This window comes from Sceloporus occidentalis, unplaced genomic scaffold, assembly GCF_023333645.1.
Source record: "Sceloporus occidentalis isolate IW3139 unplaced genomic scaffold, rSceOcc1.0.p SCAF_23, whole genome shotgun sequence".
In the NCBI taxonomy this organism is placed as follows: domain Eukaryota; kingdom Metazoa; phylum Chordata; class Lepidosauria; order Squamata; family Phrynosomatidae; genus Sceloporus; species Sceloporus occidentalis.
The window spans coordinates 15,143,900-15,165,695 of NW_028317003.1; the positions used below are offsets into that span (position 1 = coordinate 15,143,900).

At 38.2% G+C, this 21,796-nt stretch overlaps 1 protein-coding gene across 2 annotated transcripts in view; it reads left to right on the plus strand.

Annotated features, from left to right (window-relative positions):
• The first annotated feature begins 4,165 nt into the window (after positions 1–4,165).
• Positions 4,166–21,796, plus strand: part of LOC149300860 (sorting nexin-13-like) — a 38,875-nt gene continuing 21,244 nt past the window's right edge. The window contains exons 1-10 of one of the 2 annotated variants that reach the window (XM_089484842.1): positions 4,166–4,263; positions 12,089–12,191; positions 13,747–13,836; positions 14,730–14,851; positions 14,948–15,069; positions 15,197–15,298; positions 15,399–15,487; positions 16,002–16,085; positions 20,005–20,143; positions 20,878–20,966. In XM_089484842.1, coding sequence (XP_089340968.1) covers positions 12,105–12,191; positions 13,747–13,836; positions 14,730–14,851; positions 14,948–15,069; positions 15,197–15,298; positions 15,399–15,487; positions 16,002–16,085; positions 20,005–20,143; positions 20,878–20,966 — 924 coding nt within the window. In that variant the 5' untranslated portion in view covers positions 4,166–4,263; positions 12,089–12,104. Of the gene's footprint in view, positions 4,264–12,088; positions 12,192–13,746; positions 13,837–14,729; positions 14,882–14,922; positions 15,070–15,196; positions 15,299–15,398; positions 15,488–16,001; positions 16,086–20,004; positions 20,144–20,877; positions 20,967–21,796 lie in introns of those variants that run through there. The other variant, XM_089484841.1, reaches the window with a different exon arrangement.

The window sequence follows — 21,796 nt, forward strand, 5'->3', positions numbered from 1 at the left end:
ATGGAGCATCAGCATTGAAAGAGTTAAAAAAAATGTAAAAAATAATAATAATAATTTAAAAAAATAAATAATAAAAATTTTTTTTTAAAAAAAAATAATAAAATAATAATAATAAAAAAAAATAACAGCACTGACCTGAAAGTCCAGGCTGCTTCCAGGTCAAATGCTGGGCTGATCAGATCGCTTCTGGCCAATAGGAGTGATCGGATCATTATGGCAGCCCACGGAGGACCCTGCTCTACAAAGAGAGGGGTCATCTAGGTTAAATATGAAAAAACACAAATTATTAATAAATACAAAAATCATAATTATTACCTGATGACTTGTTGGTGACATTTTAAGTCGCTGATTATTGATCGGTCTCCCTGATTCATGTCAGCGGCCTAAACCTGTCATTTACAAGTAATCTGATAAAAAAAAAAATATTAAAAATAATTTAAATGCACATGTTCCAGTTTTGCCCTCATAGCTTCCTCAAAAAATGCATGAACCCTCCATGTGAGGCCTTGTTGGAACCGGGGGATGTTGGTGAACAAAATGTGGTGTTTTCTTCCAATGTTGCACATATGCTGTGCAAGAAATAAATTGCAACATTGAAATGTATGCGTTAAAAACGCAATAAAATAATTTCCCTGTGAAGTTTGGCAGACATCAGTGAAGAAATGTGTCAAAACTACCCTAGTTGAACACCTTGACTCGTCTACTGTTCATAAATATATACTTTTATGGGGTAATTTACAGTGGGGGGCTTCCAAAATGTCCCAAATGGGATATGGGCCCAGGAAACCAATTTCTGAAAATTCCAAATGTGAAAACTAAAATGCGCATGTTCCAGTTTTGCCCTCATAGCTTCCTCAAAAAATGCATGAACCATGCATGTGAGGCCTTGTTGGAACCGGGGGATGTTGGTGAACACAATTTGGTGTTTTTTTCTGCAGTTGCACATATTCTATACAAAATATAATATAAAATCTAAAGCAACATTGCAACATATGCAAAAAAAACAAAAAAATATAAAAATACCTCAAAATTTGGCAGCAATTGGCGATAAAATCCCTGTTTGAAAAGTGTCAAAATGACCCTAGTTGTACACCTTGACTTATCTACTGTTCATAAACATATAATTTTGGGGGGATAATCAGTATCTGTGACAACTATTGCAGTTATTAGACTACCGTGCCAAATTTGAAAAAAATTCCATTTCAAAAACGTGATGCATGCCTTGCAATATTTGCCATATACTGGTCAAAATAGATAAAAATCCTGGCCATGTTGGGTGGTTTCCAAATCAGGACAACTTAATGAATATATTTGGGATAATTTTTTCCCATTGGTTCAATGTGTGTACAATTTGTATGTATACAAATCTGTAAAAAAATGCGTTTTTTTCATTTTTCCCCCACTTTTTCCAGTTTATTTCAAACAAAGCAATGTACTACCCAGCTTAATATGGTTTCAAATGAAAGCCCTACTTGTGCTGAAAAAAACAATATATGATTTGTGTGGGTGCACCAATTGATAAGAGAGAAATTACAGTTGAAGAAAGACATGGCAAAAACAAAAAACGGCTCCGGTCCTTTAGCGACACCCTAGTTTAAAAATCCCGGTCCTGAAGGGGATATAAAAGGTAGAAGCTGTTCCTTTGCTGCTACTCTGCTCCTCTGCTCCTCTTCCCTTGTCCAAGAACACTTGGCAGTGATTGACTGCTTGGGTAGAGCCTCACCTGCAGTGCACTTTTTTATTGAAATTTTGTAATAGTTTTTTTAGCTGGGTGTCTGTAATGAGAAGAGGCTGTGTAACGCAAAAAAAAAATTCAGGTGCGAAAGAAATTGGGTTTTTGCTTTTTTTTTTTTGCTGAAAACAATTGATATCAATGTTATTTAATACAAAAAAAATTTAGGAAAGCCCTTTTGAATGCTAGTGTTTCTTTGTGAAAGATGTACATCACAAAACACTTAAATCAGTAATAATAATAATAATATCTAGTAGTATTGTGAATGCCACGCCCAAGTAAAATTGAGTAGTGCCACTGCCACCGTTTCTGTAGCTAGTCACCATCTAAGTGAAAAAAATATCTTACTTTACGTCATATCAGTAAGATTACCTCCATTCATTTCAAGGGGGGGAATAAAGCCTCTTGTCACCCCCCCCCCAAAAACCAGATGCTCATGTCATTCTGTATCTTTCTGTTCATCCCTCAACTGCAGAGCTGCATGTATCAGAAACATTATAGAAAAGGAAATCTTTACTTCAAACAAGGTGGAATCAGCAGTTGTTGTTTCTTCTGCTTACTTTTTTAATAAAAGTCAATAAAGCCTTGGGTGGGAGAGGGGGAACTTATTTCATTATTCACCGATTAAACAAACCATCAGTGGTGATATCACAATTTTGTGGGGGTTTGTTTTTAGGGCCATTGATACCCAGCAACCATTCTGGTTTGTGGCTGAACCTCCTGAAGAGAGGTTTTTTTCTCAAGCCTTTAATAAAAGCAAAAGAATGTTTGGGTAACATATGTTATATATGTATTATATACACATTATTCTTCTGTGTACATACTGCTGGAGAACATAAAATTGTTTTTTTTTGTTTTTGTTTTGTTTTTTTGCTCCATGTTTTACGGATGGCGGGATTACCATGAACTCAGTCTTGGAGAAAGAGGCGAGTTAGAAGGGAGGGTGAGAGGAAATAAAGATTAGGGTACTGGAAGCCAAAGGAAGATACCAGTTGTTGACCAAGGGAAGAGGTGTAGATGGAGAATGAGCCCTGAGGAACACCAACAGATAACAGTAGGGGTTGAGGACCAAGTTTCAGTGAATGAGACACTAAAAGTACGGTCAGAGAGGTAGGATTTGAGGAAAGAGCTGTGTCATGGATGCCATGGAGGGTTTGTAGAAGAAGTGGGTGGTCAACTGTGCCAAAGGCTACAGAGAGGTCTATGAGTATAATTAATGACTTTTCTTTTAGCTGCAAGGAGAAAATTTAGTAATTTTCCTGCAGTATTGCTAGAATGCTTTGGAAGGCAACAATTTTGTCCCATTTTGGTGTGTTACTTACTTTTATTAAAAGTGTGTTGTGTTTTTTAAGGAGGGGGGTCATTTTCGGTTTTGGCCAAGTTACATAGTTATATAGGCTGAAAAAAGATGCGTCCATCAAGTCCTGAATTTTCGGTTTCAGGCCAAATAAATCAGAGAGAAAAAAAAGATTAAACATGTTGGTTAGGAATGGGGAAGGACACTATATAGGGGTGGTGGGAGATGTGAAGGTGTGGGGTAAAGGGACAGGTGGTGAGGTTGGAGGACGAGAGGACCTCAGAAACTTCAGTAGGGGTGCCTGGACTGAAGCAGATGAGGGCGCCTTGTGACAAGGAGGCTGGTATGCAGGTACCATATGATTAACACCATGGAGGAGGATGTTATCCTTGATGGTGTCAGTTTTTTGTTTTTTCAAGTAGATTGCTAGCCCTTGGGCAGAGAAGTTCTTATGAACATATGCTGTATGGAACACACACAGATAACACTACAGGGTGACAATATGGCCAAGTATCAAATCCCCCTTTCTGGTATTCCAGCTCTAATGCTTCAATCGGGGCCAGTGAAATGGCTCTACATTTTCTTCAATAATCTGTTGCGTGGGTTATTTTTATTTTCCATGAAATCACAATAGAAACTGCCACGGACCTCTCTCTTCATTTGTTGTGTTTCAAAAATGTTAATTCAGTATTTGGTTTTCCTTCAACTCCCAATATAGAATGTGGCTTGCAGAAGAATTATCTCGGAGAGTTAAAATAGTATTCAGTTCACAATAACAAGTAAAAAGTGGTTTTGTTGAAACCGATATTATAAAGTTATTCTAAACGTATCCATTTTCTTGCAATGAGTTCCTGAGAGAGCCTAGATGGTGTTACTTGCAGTGCCTAATCTCCATTGAAGCCAATGGGGCGCAGCGCGATGAAGTTTCCGAAAGTCCCATGATCAATGATCTCCTTTTATATGTATGCCTGGTGTGTTCACTCAGTAGTCTCGGCCTCTATTCTTGCTTAATGCAAATAAATGCTATATTTTCACCTTGTCTTTCATATTCAATTTGCATGTACATTGCCAAGTGATTCCCATGGTCAGTGTGTTATTATGTGATGTTTGCTTACTTGCAGGTCAGCCGTTCCGTATGGGGATGGGGAGGCCTTGGTGTTGTGCTGCTCTTGATAGGAATTGGACCTTTTTATTTATTTTATTATGCATTTTACATCGTCTGCTTTGTGTTTGGGTAAGTATAACGTGAATGTTTTGCATGTTTTTTTTTTTGCATTGTGTAAATAAAACCAAGTTTGCTGATCAAACCTCTATATGTCCTAAACACAGTCACATATCATTAATATTTGAAATACTTAATGTAGTCTTGCTCCAAACCAGTTAATGAATAACTAATCCATATTGCTTTACAGTGCTATTTGCCACCGTCCTGATGTTTTCTGGTTTTGTATATTGGTCACATTTGAATGTTTCAGATAATCCAACTAATCTTAATATAGGACAAAGTGCGGCTTTCAAATACTCGTTTCATTTATTGAAGGCGAAGCGTTACTCAAAACCTGTATCACCCATGTGAAAAAGTGATTGCCCCCTTAACCTAATAACTGTACCACCCTTGGCGGCAACAACTGTAATCAAATGTTTGCGATAACCGTCAATTAGTCTTCTACATCGCTGTGAAGGAATCTTGGCCCACGCTTTTTGGCAGAATTGTTTCAATTCAGCCACATTGGAGGGATTTCGAACAGGGTTTTCTGGCTTTTAAGGTCAGCACACAGCATCAAACTAGGACTTTTACTTGGCCACCCCAGAACCTTAATTTCAGAGGTGGACTTGTGTGCTTCAGGGAGTTCCACACTCCTGTAAATCCCTCCTTTTTTTGAATAGACCTAAAGGATAAGAATGTATGGATGGTAATATCATGTAACAATAATGGAGAAGGCTGTTCAAGGTGTGTTGATTTTATGTGTTTAAACAGTTTGTGGCAAGATTGCAATTTACGTTGGCCAGCACCTTTGTCATATCAATACTTTTAGAACTAATCTTGTTTTTAATGTAGAACTGGAAATTGTCTCCCCACTATGACATGCTGTATCTTCTGCAATTAATACCTTGCTTGCATTGAAAAGGTTAACCACATTATCAAATACTTGAATTCACTTGAAGTCTCTACTCGTTCTTGGGAACATTTTATTGCTGCTTGTTTGTGGTGCACAGTTGAGTTTGTTGTCGAACAATGTTAGAGCTTAAAATGTATGATGTGGAGCCGTCAACCAAACTGTCCAGGACTCGGTTTGACTTGAGACACCCTGGAAACGAGGACCTGCACCTTTATCAGTGGAGTATAAGTGGCATAATATCATTCGATATTTAAGGGACACTCCAGACATCACAAGCACTTTTTAATTGTCTTTTACAGAATCCTCCAAATCCTTTTCCCCACCCCATTGTGTTGGAAATGTGTTTGGTCAACCACATCTCCCTGCACCTGATATACTCCTCTCCAGTCCGCTCCAGCGCTTGATTTTAATGGGAGCACATCCCATTCCTGCCACTGATTGACTGCTTCAAGCAGCCAATCAGTGGCAGGAATAGTGGGACCATGGAGGAGAAGGCTAGCAGCTGCTGCTGCAGGGTAGCCCCTTCTGTATCAGTCAGTGCTTAGATAAAAATGATTTTTCATTTTGGAAGAATGCATGTAAAATTACTCAGAGTAACTAGAATTGCTTTAAAGTAGGAAACACATAATTAAAAACATAATTTTTTAACCCCTTGATGACAATTGCCGGTCCGGGCAATATTTATTTATTTATTTATTTATTTTTTTACCCAAACGGCGTTGCTGTAATGCCTCGACCTCGAGACATTCAGCAACGCCATGATCGGAATCAGGGGCCATGTCTGGCCCCTCCCCGGGGCGTCAACATCCCGTTGACGCCCGTTTTAAAAGCGTTTAGGAGGCGATCAACTTAAATGGTGTCGCTGGAATGCCTCGATCAGGAGGCATCCAGCGACACCAAACACTTACCTCTTGATGGACTGTGACCGCTCCGGAGAGCGGTCACAGCCGCAGCTGCCGGTGATCTTCGCCATCAGCAAGATGGCGCCGGCCCGGGAAAAAAAATAATAAAGACGAAAAAGTTCGCTAGACGTCTCCTGACCCTCTAGAGAACTCTGGCTCCACTTGCAGGTTGAATACAGGTACTGCATTCAACCATGCAAGTCAATGGAGCTCAGCTTTCTAATCACAGTGTGATTAGAAAAAAATAAATTAAAAATAAAATAAAATTAATAATCATTAGAAAAAAAATAGTAAAAAAACAGTAAAATGTAAAAATAATTTCCCTCTGATGTCACTATCAGGGGAACCTTCAAGTTGAAAAAAAATGTTAAAAATGTTTTAAAAAAGGCAAAAAAAAATTAAAATATATATATAAAAAATATATTTTTGTGAGCAAGTCCTAAAATTAGCACATTAGCTTAAAACAATTCTCGCATGGAAAGAGTTAAAATACTGGCATATTAAATGCCCATGGGGTGTCTACTTTAAAAAAATGTATGATTTGATGGGGTAAATTGAATTGGCCGGATTCAACAATGTCCCAATTAACACTGGGGGGAAGGATGGCCACACATCTAATTTCCAATTAGAAAAATGCACACGTACCAAATGTGGCCTTTTAGTTCCCCCAAAAATGACAAACCCATGCATGTGGGGTATCACTGTACTCAGGAGATGTTGCTGAACACATATTGGGGTGTCGTGTGACAGCGGCATATACCAGGAGCTGTAAATTCATACATAAAGTAGGTGTGTGTGGGAAAAATACACACACAAAAATACTACTGCAAACTTTGAAAAAATGCTGGTGGTAAAATGTGTGCATGCAAAGAGTTAAAATACCAGCATTTAAAATACCCTGGGGTGTCTAGTTTTCAAAAAATATATATGGTTTTGTTGGGCACACTGAAATGGCCCGGCTCAAAGATGTACCAAATAGGGCATGGGCAGTGGATCCCCAAATGCCAAAGTTCAACATTGAAAAATGTGCATGCCCCAAATGTGGCCCTTTTGCCCCCAAACAGCCAGGCAAAATCATTCATGTGGGGTATCACTGCGCTCAGGAGATGTTGCTGAACACATATTGGGGTGTTTTGTGATAGTGACATATACCAGAACTTTTTAATTCATACCTGAAGTAAAATGTGTGTGAAAAAACAAATGCAAAAAAATGACTACCACAAAGTTTGACAAAGACTGGTGGTAGATATGGTGCATGGAAAGAGTTAAAATACTAGCATTTGAAATACCCTGGGGTGTCTAGTTTTCAAAAATATATGGCTTTATTGGGCATACTGAAATGCCCCGGCTCAAAGATGTACCAAATAGGGCATGGGCAGTGGATCCCCAAATGCCAAAGTTCAACATTGAAAATGTGCATGCCCCAAATGTGGCCCTTTTGCCCCCAAACAGCCAGGCAAAATCATTCATGTGGGGTATCGCTGTACTCAGGAGATGTTGCTAAACACATATTGGGGTGTTTTATGATAGTGACATATACCAGAACCTGTTTATTCATACCTAAAGTAAAAAGATGTGTGTGAAAAAACAAATGCAAAAAAAATGACTACCATAAAGTTTGACAAAGGCTGATGGTAGAATTAGTGCTTGGAAAGGGTTAAAATTACTAGCACTTGGAATACCCTGGGCTGTCTAGTTTTCAAAAATATATGACTTGATGGGGTAAATTGCATTGGCCGGCTTCAAAGATACCCGAAATGGCACATGGGGGGAAGAATTACCAGATTTGGAAAAAAAGGCTTTGAAATAGCAAAACGCTACCTACTTTTTGCCCCATAATGTGTAGAAAAAAACATAAAAACATTGGGTATTTCTAAACTCAGGACAAATAGTAGAATCTATTTAGCAGGTTTTTTCATTACCTTTTATAGATGAGTAAAAGATTTTTCAACTAAAAGTTAGAAACAGTCATTTTTTTCTAAATTTTTCACCATATTTTATACTTTTTTTAATAGTAAATAATATGATCCTGAAAAAAACAATATCTAATATGTGTGGATTCAGTAAATGGGAAAGAAGAAAATAACAACTAAACACGAGCAGCGCAGAAATGTTAAAACGGCCATTGTCACGAAGGGTACAAAAAGTAAAATCAGCCTTTGTCATGAAGGGGTTAAAGTAGTGATGACAAACACAAAACGTGAAGCACAAAACCGAGAATGTACATTTGACTTTAACTTAGTCAAAATGTTGTTTTGGAGGAAAGTACCCTTAACCGAATGGCAACAATTTCATATTTATATTGTATATATTGTAGAAAATCCTACGTTTCAGAAATGATTCCGTTACTGTTACTCTTGGTATGTTCTGTTCTTCCATACAATTATTTACGTGTTTTGCTAACAGTATAAGCCAGCAGTCTTAGATTGGTCCCCCCCCTATTATCGCTATATCTCTACCTTTGGGTCATCTTTGTTTTCCTTTGCTTCAAACAATGGAGGGTAGTAGTAGGACAGACTTCTTCCATAAATGCAACATTCAATTTTATTTTTTGTGTGTTTGGTGCTTTACTGGTTGCAGCTTAATAAAGGAGAAGAACAATACCTTCTATAGTATGTACAGTAGTCAAACGTACATTGTGATCAGGGTACAATAGGTATGTTTACATTAGGTAAGGAGGTCCCTGCCCAGTTTATACTATAAGCAATTATAAAAATAAGAATATAATTCACACTACTCCTAATAAATCACATTTTTTCCACATTCCTAATTTTTTATGAAAAATGTAATTGTTACCTATAGTCACGTGACACACAAAAAGGGAAGTGAGTCTCCCAGCAGACGTTTTCCAGGTTAACACAGTGGGAGAATTTAACCCCTTCGAGACAAAGGCTGATTTTACTTTTTGTACCCTTTGTGACAATGGCCTTTTTAACATTTCTGCGCTGCTTGTGTTTAGCTGTAATTTTCTTCTTTCCCGTTTACTGAACCCACACACATTAGATATTTTTTTTTTCAGGACAAGAAGGGCTTTCTTTAGATGACATTGTTTTGATTGTATCATATTATTTACTATTAAAAAAATTATAAAATATGGTGAAAAATGTAGAAAAAAATGACTGTTTCTAACTTTTAGTTGAAAAATCTTTTACTCATCTATAAAAGGTAATGAAAAAACCTGCTAAATAGATTCTACTATTTGTCCTGAGTTTAGAAATACCCAATGTTTTTATGTTTTTTTGCTTTTTTCTACCCATTATGGGGCAATAAGTACAGGTAGCGTTTTGCTATTTCAAAGCCATTTTTTCCAAATCTGGTAATTCTTCCCCCCATGTGCCATTTCGGGTATCTTTGAACCCGGCCAATGCAATTTACCCCATCAAGTCATATATTTTTGAAAACTAGACAGCCCAGGGTATTCCAAATGCTAGTATTTTAACTCTTTCCATGCACCATATCTACCACCAGTCTTTGTCAAACTTTATGGTAGTCATTTTTTTGCATTTGTTTTGTCATACACATTTTACTTCAGGTATGAATTAAAATGTTCTAGTTTATGTCACTATCACAAAACACCCCAATATGTGTTCAGCAACATCTCCTGAGCGCAGCGATACCCCACATGAATGATTTTGCCTGGCTGTTTTGGGGCAAAAGGGCCACATTTGGGGCATGCGCATTTTTCAATGTTGAACTTTGGCATTTGGGGATCCACTGCCCATGCCCTATTTGGTACATCTTTGAGCCGGGCCATTTCAGTGTGCCCAATAAACCCATATATTTTTGAAAACTAGACACCCCAGGGTATTTCAAATGCTAGTATTTTAACTCTTTCCATGCACCATATCTACCACCAGTCTTTGTCAAACTTTGTGGTAGTCATTTTTTTGCATTTGGTATTCCACACACATTTTAATTCAGGTATGAATTAAAATGTTCTCGTATATGTCACTATCACAAAACACCCCAATATGTGTTCAGCAACATCTCCTGAGTACAGCGATACCTCACATGAATGATTTTGCCTGACTGTTTTGGGGCAAAAGGGCCACATTTGGGGCATGCGCTTTTTTCAATGTTGAACTTTGGCATTTGGGATCCACTGCCCATGCCCTATTTGGTACATCTTTGAGCCAGGCCATTTCAGTGTGCCCAACAAAACCATATATTTTTCAAAACTAGACACCACAGGGTATTTTAAATGCTGGTATTTTAACTCTTTGCATGCACATATTTTACCACCAGCATTTTTTCAAAGTTTGCAGTAATATTTTTGTGTGTGTATTTTTCCCACACACACCTACTTTATGTATGAATTTACAGCTCCTGGTATATGCCGCTGTCACACGACACCCCATAATGTGTTCAGCAACATCTCCTGAGTGCAGTGATACCCCACATGCATGGGTGTGTCATTTTTTGGGGGAACTAAAAGGCCACATTTGGTACGTGTGCATTTTTCTAATTGGAAATTAGATGTGTGGCCATCCTTCCCCCCGTGTTAATTGGGACGTTGTTGAACCTGGTCCATTCAATTTACCCCATCAAATCATACATTTTTTAAAAGTAGACACCCCACGGGCATTTAATATGCCAGTATTTTAACTCTTTCCATGCGAGAATTGTTTTAAGCTAATATGCTAATTTTAGGACTTGCTCACAAAAATATATTTTTTATATATATATATATTTTTTTTTTATTTTTTTTTAAAAAAAATTTAACATTTTTTTTCAACTTGGAGGTTCCCCTGATAGTGACATCAGTGGGAAATGATTTTTACATTTTACTGTTTTTTTACTATTTTTTTCTAATTATTATTAATTTTATTTTATTTTTTAATTTATTTTTACTAATCACACTGTGATTAGAAAGCTGGTCTCCATTGACTTGCATGGTGAATGCAGTACCTGTATTCAACCTGCAAGTGGAGCCAAAGTTCTCTAGATGGTCTGGACTATCTAGCGAACTTTTAAAATTTGTGGTTCCTGTTACAGGACGGCGGCCATCTTCCTTGATGGCGAAGATTGCCGGCAGCTGCGGCTGTGACCGCTCTCCGGAGCGGTCACAGCCCATCAAAAGGTTAGTGTTTGGTGTCGCTGGATGCCTCCTGATCGAGGCATTCCAGCGACACCATTTAAGTTTAGGAGGCGATCGTCGATCGCCTCCTAAACGCTTTTAAAACGGGCGTCCGCCGCCATACAAAGTATGGCGGATGTTGACGCCCCGTGGAGGAGCCAGAGATGGCCCCTTTGTGCCGATCGCGGCGTTGCTGAATGCCTCGAGGTCGAGGCATTCAGCAACGCTTTTTGGGTGCAGAAAGCGATAGTAGATCGCTTTCTGCACCCGTTTAAAGACGTGCCGGTCCTGGCACGTCAATTGTCGTAAAGCACATGCTTTTCCGTGCCGTGCCAGGACCGGCAATTGTCATTAAGGGGTTAAACATGTATGGGAAAGGCATATGGTTCCTGAAAGAAGAGACTGAACACTAATTAAGGTTTAAGTCTTAAAATCGGGGGGGGGGGGGGGGGAAACGGGCAGACTAGACTATTGAATGCTTCTAATCTGCTGTCAAACTCTGCGTTTCCCTTTTCTTATACAAGAAAAAGTGAAGCAAGTGGAGTTCATTGAACTGTTTGAGCGTCTCCCGTAGGCTGAACCCAGCAGCGATGTGTCTCCAGTGCACCAGCACACAGGACAAGCTGCAACAGCATACCGTTCGAACAATCCAGTAAAACAAAAAACAGTACTTTCACATAACATTTATTGTTACAAAGCTGGCCTATTTCCAGCGGTAAGGGATATTATTTACAAAGAGCGATTCTTTTGCAAAGTTGGTATCGTGATCAGTCCATTTGTTATGGCTAAAAAGGCACTTTTGCCAGAATCACTCTATTCAACTTCTCTCTCTCTCTCTCTCTCTCTCTGTGTGTGTGTGTGTGTGTGTGTGTGTGTGTGTGTGTGTGTGTGTGTGTATATATGTATATATTCCTTTCTAGCATTATTTATGGTACATGCATTTTATTTTGTTTCGCCCAGGGGATTTCTAGTTATTATGCTGTTTGGAAAGACAAACTCTGAGAGGTACCTTGAAAGGTGTGAACACTCATTTCTTCCTCCAACATCTGTTGGAATCTCAAGGGTAAGTTTGCATGAACGTAATCATGGTGCCGCATACCCTAACACACATCTTACTGCAGCTGCCATGCATAGTATTGTGGGTTCTTTTAACCATTTAAGGTCCAGGAGATATACAGTGCACTCTCATTTTTTTGTATTTTGTCTCATGACATCTATTATGTTGTGAATCTTAACATTACCAACTTTTTGTTTTGTAACCTGAGTGAGCTTTATGGGTAGGAAAAGCTGGTCTTGCACAGTACTCGGTTAAGATGAAACTCCAGCCATCACATTCACTTTGGTGCAGATGTAGCGGCGTGATTCCTTTAAATGTTTGACGCCACTCTTGCAAATGTGTGTGTGTGTGGGGGGGCGGATTCTGCATTTCCCCCATACTCCAGTTATATGCTGTGCAGGGGCTGCAGCTTCTACCTCAGATAAGCCCTTTATTATGTTTTGAGGAATGAATGGTAAAGAATTTGCACAGTACTTTAATATACCTTCTTTAGTGGGGATGTCAGTAAACTGCCCCTTCAGATCAGAATCATTTTTATAGAAGTCATCGCCTCGATAAATTAGATCTAGCTGTAGGAACACTGACAATATTCTTTTTTTACTTTGGTCCGTTCAGTTTTACTCTGTCCCTTCTGTTTAATGATTTTACAGGTGTAGCGTATTGCAGTGTACTTTATTGTTTCAATTGGAAATGCTCTCCATGACATCCCATACTTTAAAACAAGAGAAACCTTAATGTGTCCTTTCTGGGGAAATACATATTCTAGAAGCTTATACACCTAGCAAAAAAAGGAGTTCTACGCAAGCCCTTATATAAAATATATTATTTTATTATACAGAAATTTGAATCATAAAAAACATATAATGCATTTCATTGTATAGACAACAGAGGTTTGTTTAAGAAAATAATCAGAGCATATGGAGGCAATATGGCTATATATATATAAAGTGTCTTGAGTGCATGTAAACCATCATAAGAATTATAAAGTGCTGAATCATTCAAGTATAATTGTATCTTACTCTATATAGAGTGCACCTATCCATTCTATAACCATCAAAAACATTTTTTGGTATAATTCTTATGATGGTTTACATGCACTCAAGACACTTTATATATATATATAGCCATATTGCCTCCATATGCTCTGATTATTTTCTTAAACAAACCTCTGTTGTCTATACAATGAAATGCATTATATGTTTTTTATGATTCAAATTTTTGTATAATAAAATAATATATTTTATATAAGGGCTTGCGTAGAACTCCTTTTTTTTTTTTTGCTAGGTGTATAAGTTTACAGGAGTTCCCCTGTTTTCAGGATGAGATCCTTTATACATGCCACAATATTTATACCGTTATGTTATTTGTGAAGAGTGTGGTAGGATTCTTTTGTGTTATATTCTAAGAAGCTGTAGTGTTGGGATGATTATGGTCAGTTTAAATTGTTAACCCGAGATATATACACATTTTTCTCTAATATTTTGGAAACCGTTCACATCTTAACTAGCACTAAATATATTACAGATTGACTTTATTGACCTCTTTTTTCATTTTTTGTCAGTGTCTGGAGGAAATGAAACGTGAAGCTGGACCTATTAAAATTGACCGAAGGGTTACAGGGGCCAGTATGATCGATGAACCCCTACAGCAGGTTAGTGCTTAAAAGGTTACAATTATTCATTGATTCATATCATTAGAACATAATAAAATGCAGTGCTTGTAGAGATATGATCTAACATTGAAGTTAGATCTGAAAGGTACACTTTATTTTTTTTAACTTGTTAAAGTTCGTATTCTATAGCGATTACTATGCCTGGTTAGTGTGTCTGAAATATTAAAACTACTATGGAAATAACAGCACATAAAAAGAAAATAAAAGATATAAAAGAAAATAAAAAATCCCTGACTTTGTGCAAGTGTACCTAGAAGAATTGATGCTGCTTTGAAGGCAAATGTTGGTCACAGCAGATAGTGATTGGACATCTATTTTTCTTCCGTTCACTCACTTTACATTTTGTTAAATGATGAAAAATAGTCATGTCTACTTTTCATGTCAACATGTCTATTTTTGAAAGTATTCTTAGTTGAAAGCATTTGTTTACACCTGCCTAAAACATTTGTATACATAAGTCACAATTGTTGAGGCGCTCCTAAAAGGAAATTTTCATTTCACCAACAAACACATGGGTTTTGTGAATAATTTCCTAAATAGGAGGATTAGGAGACACTATCTTGAGGTCAATAGTCAATGTTTAAAAACGATACAAAGAAAAACATTAATATTAATAGAACAGACTTGTCTTAATAACCACCCTGCTGCACATTGTATATTATATCGGCAAAATTAATTTTTATGTCAAATGTCCTTATTTAGAAGTATATAAGGGCAGATTACTGCTACTGATACGTTCTCCAATTATATTTCATATGTAAGTAGACATTTTGAGTCACTTTTGTGTTGTACGTGTGAACCGCTGGCTTTATGTAGGGATGTATCCGTTGTCTGTAGAAGGGCTAATGTTTACATGCATTTTTTTGCTTTAGGTAATACAGTTTTCCTTGAGAGATTATGTCCAGTATTGGTATTATACACTGAGTGAGGATGAATCTTTTCTTCTTGAAATCAGGCAAACTGTACAGAAAGCACTTGTTCAGTTTTCTACTCGGTAAGTTAATATGAGCTGCTTTTATTATATGTAATATAGAAATTTGGAATTGCTCTGTCTGTATTAAATAGCCCTTTTTATACCCCCCCCCATAAGGTCAAAAGAAATAGATTGGCAACCTTATTTTACTACACGTTTGGTGGATGATTTTGCCACACACCTTCGAGTTTTTAGAAAAGCCCAGCTACGCATGGCCGAAAAGGAAGAGCAAAAGAAAGGTACATTTCCATTTACTAACCAAGACGTAGCCTACTCAACATTTGTATGAATCTACTGTTGTCTCATAATTTGAAAGCCCGTATATGCTTGATATGACCCAGCTTTTTTCCCTTCTGTCTTTTGCAGATGTGACCGAAGATTTAGTAGATACCTTTTTTGAAGTGGAAATTGAGATGGAAAAAACAGTTTGCCGGGATCTCGTCTGCACGTCTTCCAAAGACGAAGAAGGTTGTATGAAACCAGGTGGCTCTGGGTATACAATGCTAATACTGATTACATATCTGTGTTACTGAAGATGGAAGTGACAGCTTTTTGCATGTATTTTTAGGTTTCCTAAAGGATTTGTGTGAAGTTCTACTGTATCTATTGCTACCTCCTGGAGACTTCCAAAATAAGATCATGCGATACTTTGTGAGGGTAAGACTATCGCAGTGCTGTCCAAATTTTTTGGGGTGAGCCAAGAGTCATTTTAATTTCATATTTTAGTGACTATTGAATAATGTAATAACCTGAGAGGCTAAGAAAAAGTAAACAAGGAACAGCCAGTTAGTGAGTAGGCCGAGTTAAAAGGTTCTTAAGATTGCCCTGTTCTGTTGTATATTATTCATCGCATGTACCGTACTTTCTATGCTCATAGAATTTTATGTTGAGTGAGGGCAGGACTATATTTTAAGTTTAGCAGGATGAAACATGGAAAAATGCTGCACCGGGAATTACTGTGGACATTATGCTGCTTCCCCAGTAACTCCTCCGGGAGCATTGATGAATGCAACATGTGTTGTGACATCGCAAGCAATCCCGTGATATCTACTTCACCATACAGGCAATGCAAACGATGACAGAAACTGAGCTCATTTCCCTGGGGCTGTAATTTTGAAACTCCTGTGAAAGTTTTTGTATTTATTTTGTTTTTCCTGTGCATCTCATTTAGGAAGTCCTTTCAAAAGGAATTCTTCTTCCGTTAATAAATCAACTCAGTGATCCTGATTATATTAATCAATATATCATTTGGATGGTGAGTAAACGAAAGCACCACTCGCTGTGCTTTGAGAAAGAGTCATCGTACGTAGACAAATGTTTTTTTGTCCCCTGTTCACACGTGAATCATGAGTGCACATTATAAACGGTTATGTTTTCCATGCTTAGCTTAGGCAATGAAATAGAGTGAAGGGATACAGAACGTAACCAGCAAGCGAGTACGGGCAAATAATGCTGACGAAGGAGGAAGGCATATAGAGTTACAGTTAAAGGGGTGAAGAAGAAAGGAAGTGAACTGGGAAATGGAAACGTTATTTCGTACGTAACACAATTTCCTCATACCTCCCTTGTTGATTAGTGAAGGAATTTGACAAGTTCTATAGAGTTCAGATGTTTGCCCTTCATTTCCCTTTCGATGTTTGTGCTGGAAAATCATTTTATTGACCAATGATGGAGGCTGGTAAAATATCTGCTCTTATCTCTGCAGAAGAACCCATAAAACCTGGTTAGAATAATGATACTGTATAAAATGAATATACTTTGGAGTTTTATGGCACAAGATAGGACAGGCGGGGTTTTGTGTTGGCTGGTTAACCTGGCGATTATGGAAGCTCAGGGAATATACGGAGGCATAAATAATGGGTCCATGAAACTATATTTATGTTTTTGTTTTTTTTAAGGTATTGCACTTTAACCCCTTAATGACAATTGCCGGTCCTGGCACGGCACGGAAAAGCATGTGCTTTACGACAATTGACGTGCCAGGACCGGCACGTCTTTAAACGGGTGCAGAAAGCGATCTACTATCGCTTTCTGCACCCAAAAAGCGTTGCTGAATGCCTCGACCTCGAGGCATTCAGCAACGCCGCGATCGGCACGAAGGGGCCATCTCTGGCCCCTCCACGGGGCGTCAACATCCGCCATACTTTGTATGGCGGCGGACGCCCGTTTTAAAAGCGTTTAGGAGGCGATCGACGATCGCCTCCTAAACTTAAATGGTGTCGCTGGAATGCCTCGATCAGGAGGCATCCAGCGACACCAAACACTAACCTTTTGATGGGCTGTGACCGCTCCGGAGAGCGGTCACAGCCGCAGCTGCCGGCAATCTTCGCCATCAAGGAAGATGGCCGCCGTCCTGTAACAGGAACCACAAATTTTAAAAGTTCGCTAGATAGTCCAGACCATCTAGAGAACTTTGGCTCCACTTGCAGGTTGAATACAGGTACTGCATTCACCATGCAAGTCAATGGAGCCCAGCTTTCTAATCACAGTGTGATTAGTAAAAATAAATTAAAAAATAAAATAAAATTAATAATAATTAGAAAAAAATAGTAAAAAAACAGTAAAATGTAAAAATCATTTCCCACTGATGTCACTATCAGGGGAACCTCCAAGTTGAAAAAAAATGTTAAATTTTTTTTTTAAAAAAATAATAAAAAAAAAATATATATATATATAAAAAATATATTTTTGTGAGCAAGTCCTAAAATTAGCATATTAGCTTAAAACAATTCTCGCATGGAAAGAGTTAAAATACTGGCATATTAAATGCCCGTGGGGTGTCTACTTTTAAAAAATGTATGATTTGATGGGGTAAATTGAATGGGCCAGGTTCAACAACGTCCCAATTAACACGGGGGGAAGGATGGCCACACATCTAATTTCCAATTAGAAAAATGCACACGTACCAAATGTGGCCTTTTAGTTCCCCCAAAAAATGACACACCCATGCATGTGGGGTATCACTGCACTCAGGAGATGTTGCTGAACACATTATGGGGTGTCGTGTGACAGCGGCATATACCAGGAGCTGTAAATTCATACATAAAGTAGGTGTGTGTGGGAAAAATACACACACAAAAATATTACTGCAAACTTTGAAAAAATGCTTTTGGTAAAATATGTGCATGCAAAGAGTTAAAATACCAGCATTTAAAATACCCTGTGGTGTCTAGTTTTGAAAAATCTATGGTTTTGTTGGGCACACTGAAATGGCCTGGCTCAAAGATGTACCAAATAGGGCATGGGCAGTGGATCCCAAATGCCAAAGTTCAACATTGAAAAAAGCGCATGCCCCAAATGTGGCCCTTTTGCCCCAAAACAGCCAGGCAAAATCATTCATGTGAGGTATCGCTGTACTCAGGAGATGTTGCTGAACACATATTGGGGTGTTTTGTGATAGTGACATATACGAGAACATTTTAATTCATACCTGAATTAAAATGTGTGTGGAAAACCAAATGCAAAAAAATGACTACCACAAAGTTTGACAAAGACTGGTGGTAGATATGGTGCATGGAAAGAGTTAAAATACTAGCATTTGAAATACCCTGGGGTGTCTAGTTTTCAAAAATATATGGCTTTATTGGGCACACTGAAATGGCCCGGCTCAAAGATGTACCAAATAGGGCATGGGCAGTGGATCCCCAAATGCCAAAGTTCAACATTGAAAAATGCGCATGCCCCAAATGTGGCCCTTTTGCCCCCAAACAGCCAGGCAAAATCATTCATGTGGGGTATCGCTGCGCTCAGGAGATGTTGCTGAACACATATTGGGGTGTTTTGTGATAGTGACATAAACTAGAACATTTTAATTCATACCTGAAGTAAAATGTGTATGACAAAACAAATGCAAAAAAATGACTACCATAAAGTTTGACAAAGACTGGTGGTAGATATGGTGCATGGAAAGAGTTAAAATACTAGCATTTGGAATACCCTGGGCTGTCTAGTTTTCAAAAATATATGACTTGATGGGGTAAATTGCATTGGCCGGGTTCAAAGATACCCGAAATGGCACATGGGGGGAAGAATTACCAGATTTGGAAAAAATGGCTTTGAAATAGCAAAACGCTACCTGTACTTATTGCCCCATAATGGGTAGAAAAAAGCAAAAAAACATAAAAACATTGGGTATTTCTAAACTCAGGACAAATAGTAGAATCTATTTAGCAGGTTTTTTCATTACCTTTTATAGATGAGTAAAAGATTTTTCAACTAAAAGTTAGAAACAGTCATTTTTTTCTAAATTTTTCACCATATTTTATAATTTTTTTAATAGTAAATAATATGATACAATCAAAACAATGTCATCTAAAGAAAGCCCTTCTTGTCCTGAAAAAAACAATATCTAATGTGTGTGGGTTCAGTAAACGGGAAAGAAGAAAATTACAGCTAAACACAAGCAGCGCAGAAATGTTAAAAAGGCCATTGTCACAAAGGGTACAAAAAGTAAAATCAGCCTTTGTCTCGAAGGGGTTAAGATCCTCCCTGGACCCAAATAATTGTGGAACTTGAATGAGAGGATCCAAGACTTACCATCTATTTAAGTGTTTCAGTTTACTCTTATACTTAATAAGGAAAACGGCTATATCTGTAATGGCTTAAGAAAAGATGGATCTTTGTTTGTAGGTGATACGGGTTTATTGTGCCAATGTAGAAAAAGCTGCTAGTCACGTTATAAATCGGCATTATATCCTCGCGGATGAGCACTGTTTTTTGGGGGTTTCATACAATTTTGTTTTATTTTATTTAGTTGGATTGATGGCCTGCTTTGTTTCTTTCGTCTTATTTTGATGAGTTAGCAGGAGTGGTCTTTACTAAATATGTTTATTCCCTGTTACCTAATCATGACACTGTTATGTTTTATGTCAGAATTAGTTTCTGGGATAGATTTTTTTGTATGAGGTAACATTTTTGGTCTCTGAGAAGAATTTTGTTAAGAGCTTTGTTTACTAAGCAATGTGGTGTAAGTAGGATGTGGTAACATAAGTCTTCATCCCACCACTTCTAACCGATCCTCAACTCACCAGAATTAGCATAATGTGCACTTCATGAACTGAAACGTCTGCCTGTACATTTCAGTAATTAATTGACTTCTGTACTGCAAATATTCTTCAAATTTCCATATAGTTTTAGCGTTTGTTTTCTAAGAAATTTTCTTTCATTACTTCCAGATTCATGACTCCAATTGCAACTATGAGGCCTTCATGAATGTTATCAAGTTAAGTGATAATGTTGGTGAATTGGAAGCTGTGAGAGACAAATCTGCAGAGGAACTGCAGTATCTTCGTTCATTGGATACAGGGGGAGATGGTATGCAACATAAGTAAAAGTTTGAGTATGGAATCCATCTTATCTGAAGGCCTTACAGTATAGGTTTTCCCATTTCCTCCAGTCTCTTCCACCATACATGATTACATTAATGGAAAACATTATAAAGGATTTCAGGACATGAGCATGTATAATTCATAGAGGTCTCAGATTGTCTTTCCTGACTTACTTTGGGGAGACCAAAAGATCCTGTTTGCGGCTGTTCTCCAATTAGGAATATCTATGTGAGTGATTTACATGCAAGTTTGTATGGAAGAAACTGGACAGAACCATTTTTCTTTTTTGATCATGTCACTGGAACAGTGGTTCCCAGCCCTCAAGGCACACGAACAGGACGGTCATCCCATTTTGATCCAGTACTGAGATTTCAATTTGGCCTACTGCTGGGTTGGGTTAGGAATCACTAGATTTATTTTGCAAACACATGTAAGACGGTTCCAATGGCTTTTCATACATGTATTAATTCTCCATGCTCTATTCATACAGGGAAACACTACTGTCAAATTAGATCTAGGTTGGGACATTGATTCATTTGGCTTTATGATGGCCTATTTGATATGCTGCTGACTTTAAAATGCATACTTTATTAAATACTTCTAATATGAAACTGAAATTCACAGTAAATATGTAAATATGAACACACATAATCTAAAAGGCACTGCTTTTCAACAGCAAGGAAGATGTTTTCAGCATTCTATTTTTGTTTGTTTCTCTAGATATCAACATGATAAAAAATCAAATAAACAGTTTATTATTTGTGAAGAAAGTATGTGAAACAAGAATACAGAGATTGCAGTCTGGAAAAGTAAGTTGTAGAAAACCAATCTATTGCTCTACAATAATAGCAGTATTTGCTTTTTTGTCTTATATTCAGATTTATTGTTATACCCTATGCTCAATTTATTATCACAGTTTTGTTAAGTTTGGTGATATGTTCTCTTAGCTTTGATTTTACTAGTTATTGTTTGTCAACTATGGTCAGGGGCGGGCTGGGCCGGGGGGCAGGGGGGAAATTGCCAGGCCGCCCGAAATCTAATCTAAACGGCCGCTGGGTGCTGATGCCGCCAGCCGGCGCTACTTTAATACTTTAAAAAAAGTTTAATATGGCAAACCGGATCGGCTATTAAATGGAAAAAATAAATAGTATTAAAGCAGCGCCGGCCGGCAGCATCAGCACCCAGCGGCCGTGTGCGATGGCCACCAAGTGATGGGAGCAGCGTGAGGGGTGAAAGCTCCGCCCCCTCACACTCACCTTTCACCCCTCACGCTGCTCCCATCACTATGCGGCCATCAGATTGTTGGAAATCGAATCTAAACGGCCGCTGGGTGCTGATGCTGCCGGCCGGCGCTACTTTAATACTTTATTTATTTATTTTTAATATGGCAAGCCGATCCAGCATATTAAATAAATAAAAAAAAGGATAAAAGTAGCTCCGGCCGGTGGCACCAGCACCCAGCGGCCGTTTAGATAAGTTTTTCAGCAGTCTGATGGCCGCATAGTGATGGGAGCAGCGTGAGGGGTGAAAGGTGAGTGCGAGGGGGCGGAGCCACTTCACTTGACTTGCCCCCAGGCCTTAGGCTGCCAGCCCTCCCCTGACTATGGTTGTTAGGAGCCTCTGGGTTTATATCCTGGAA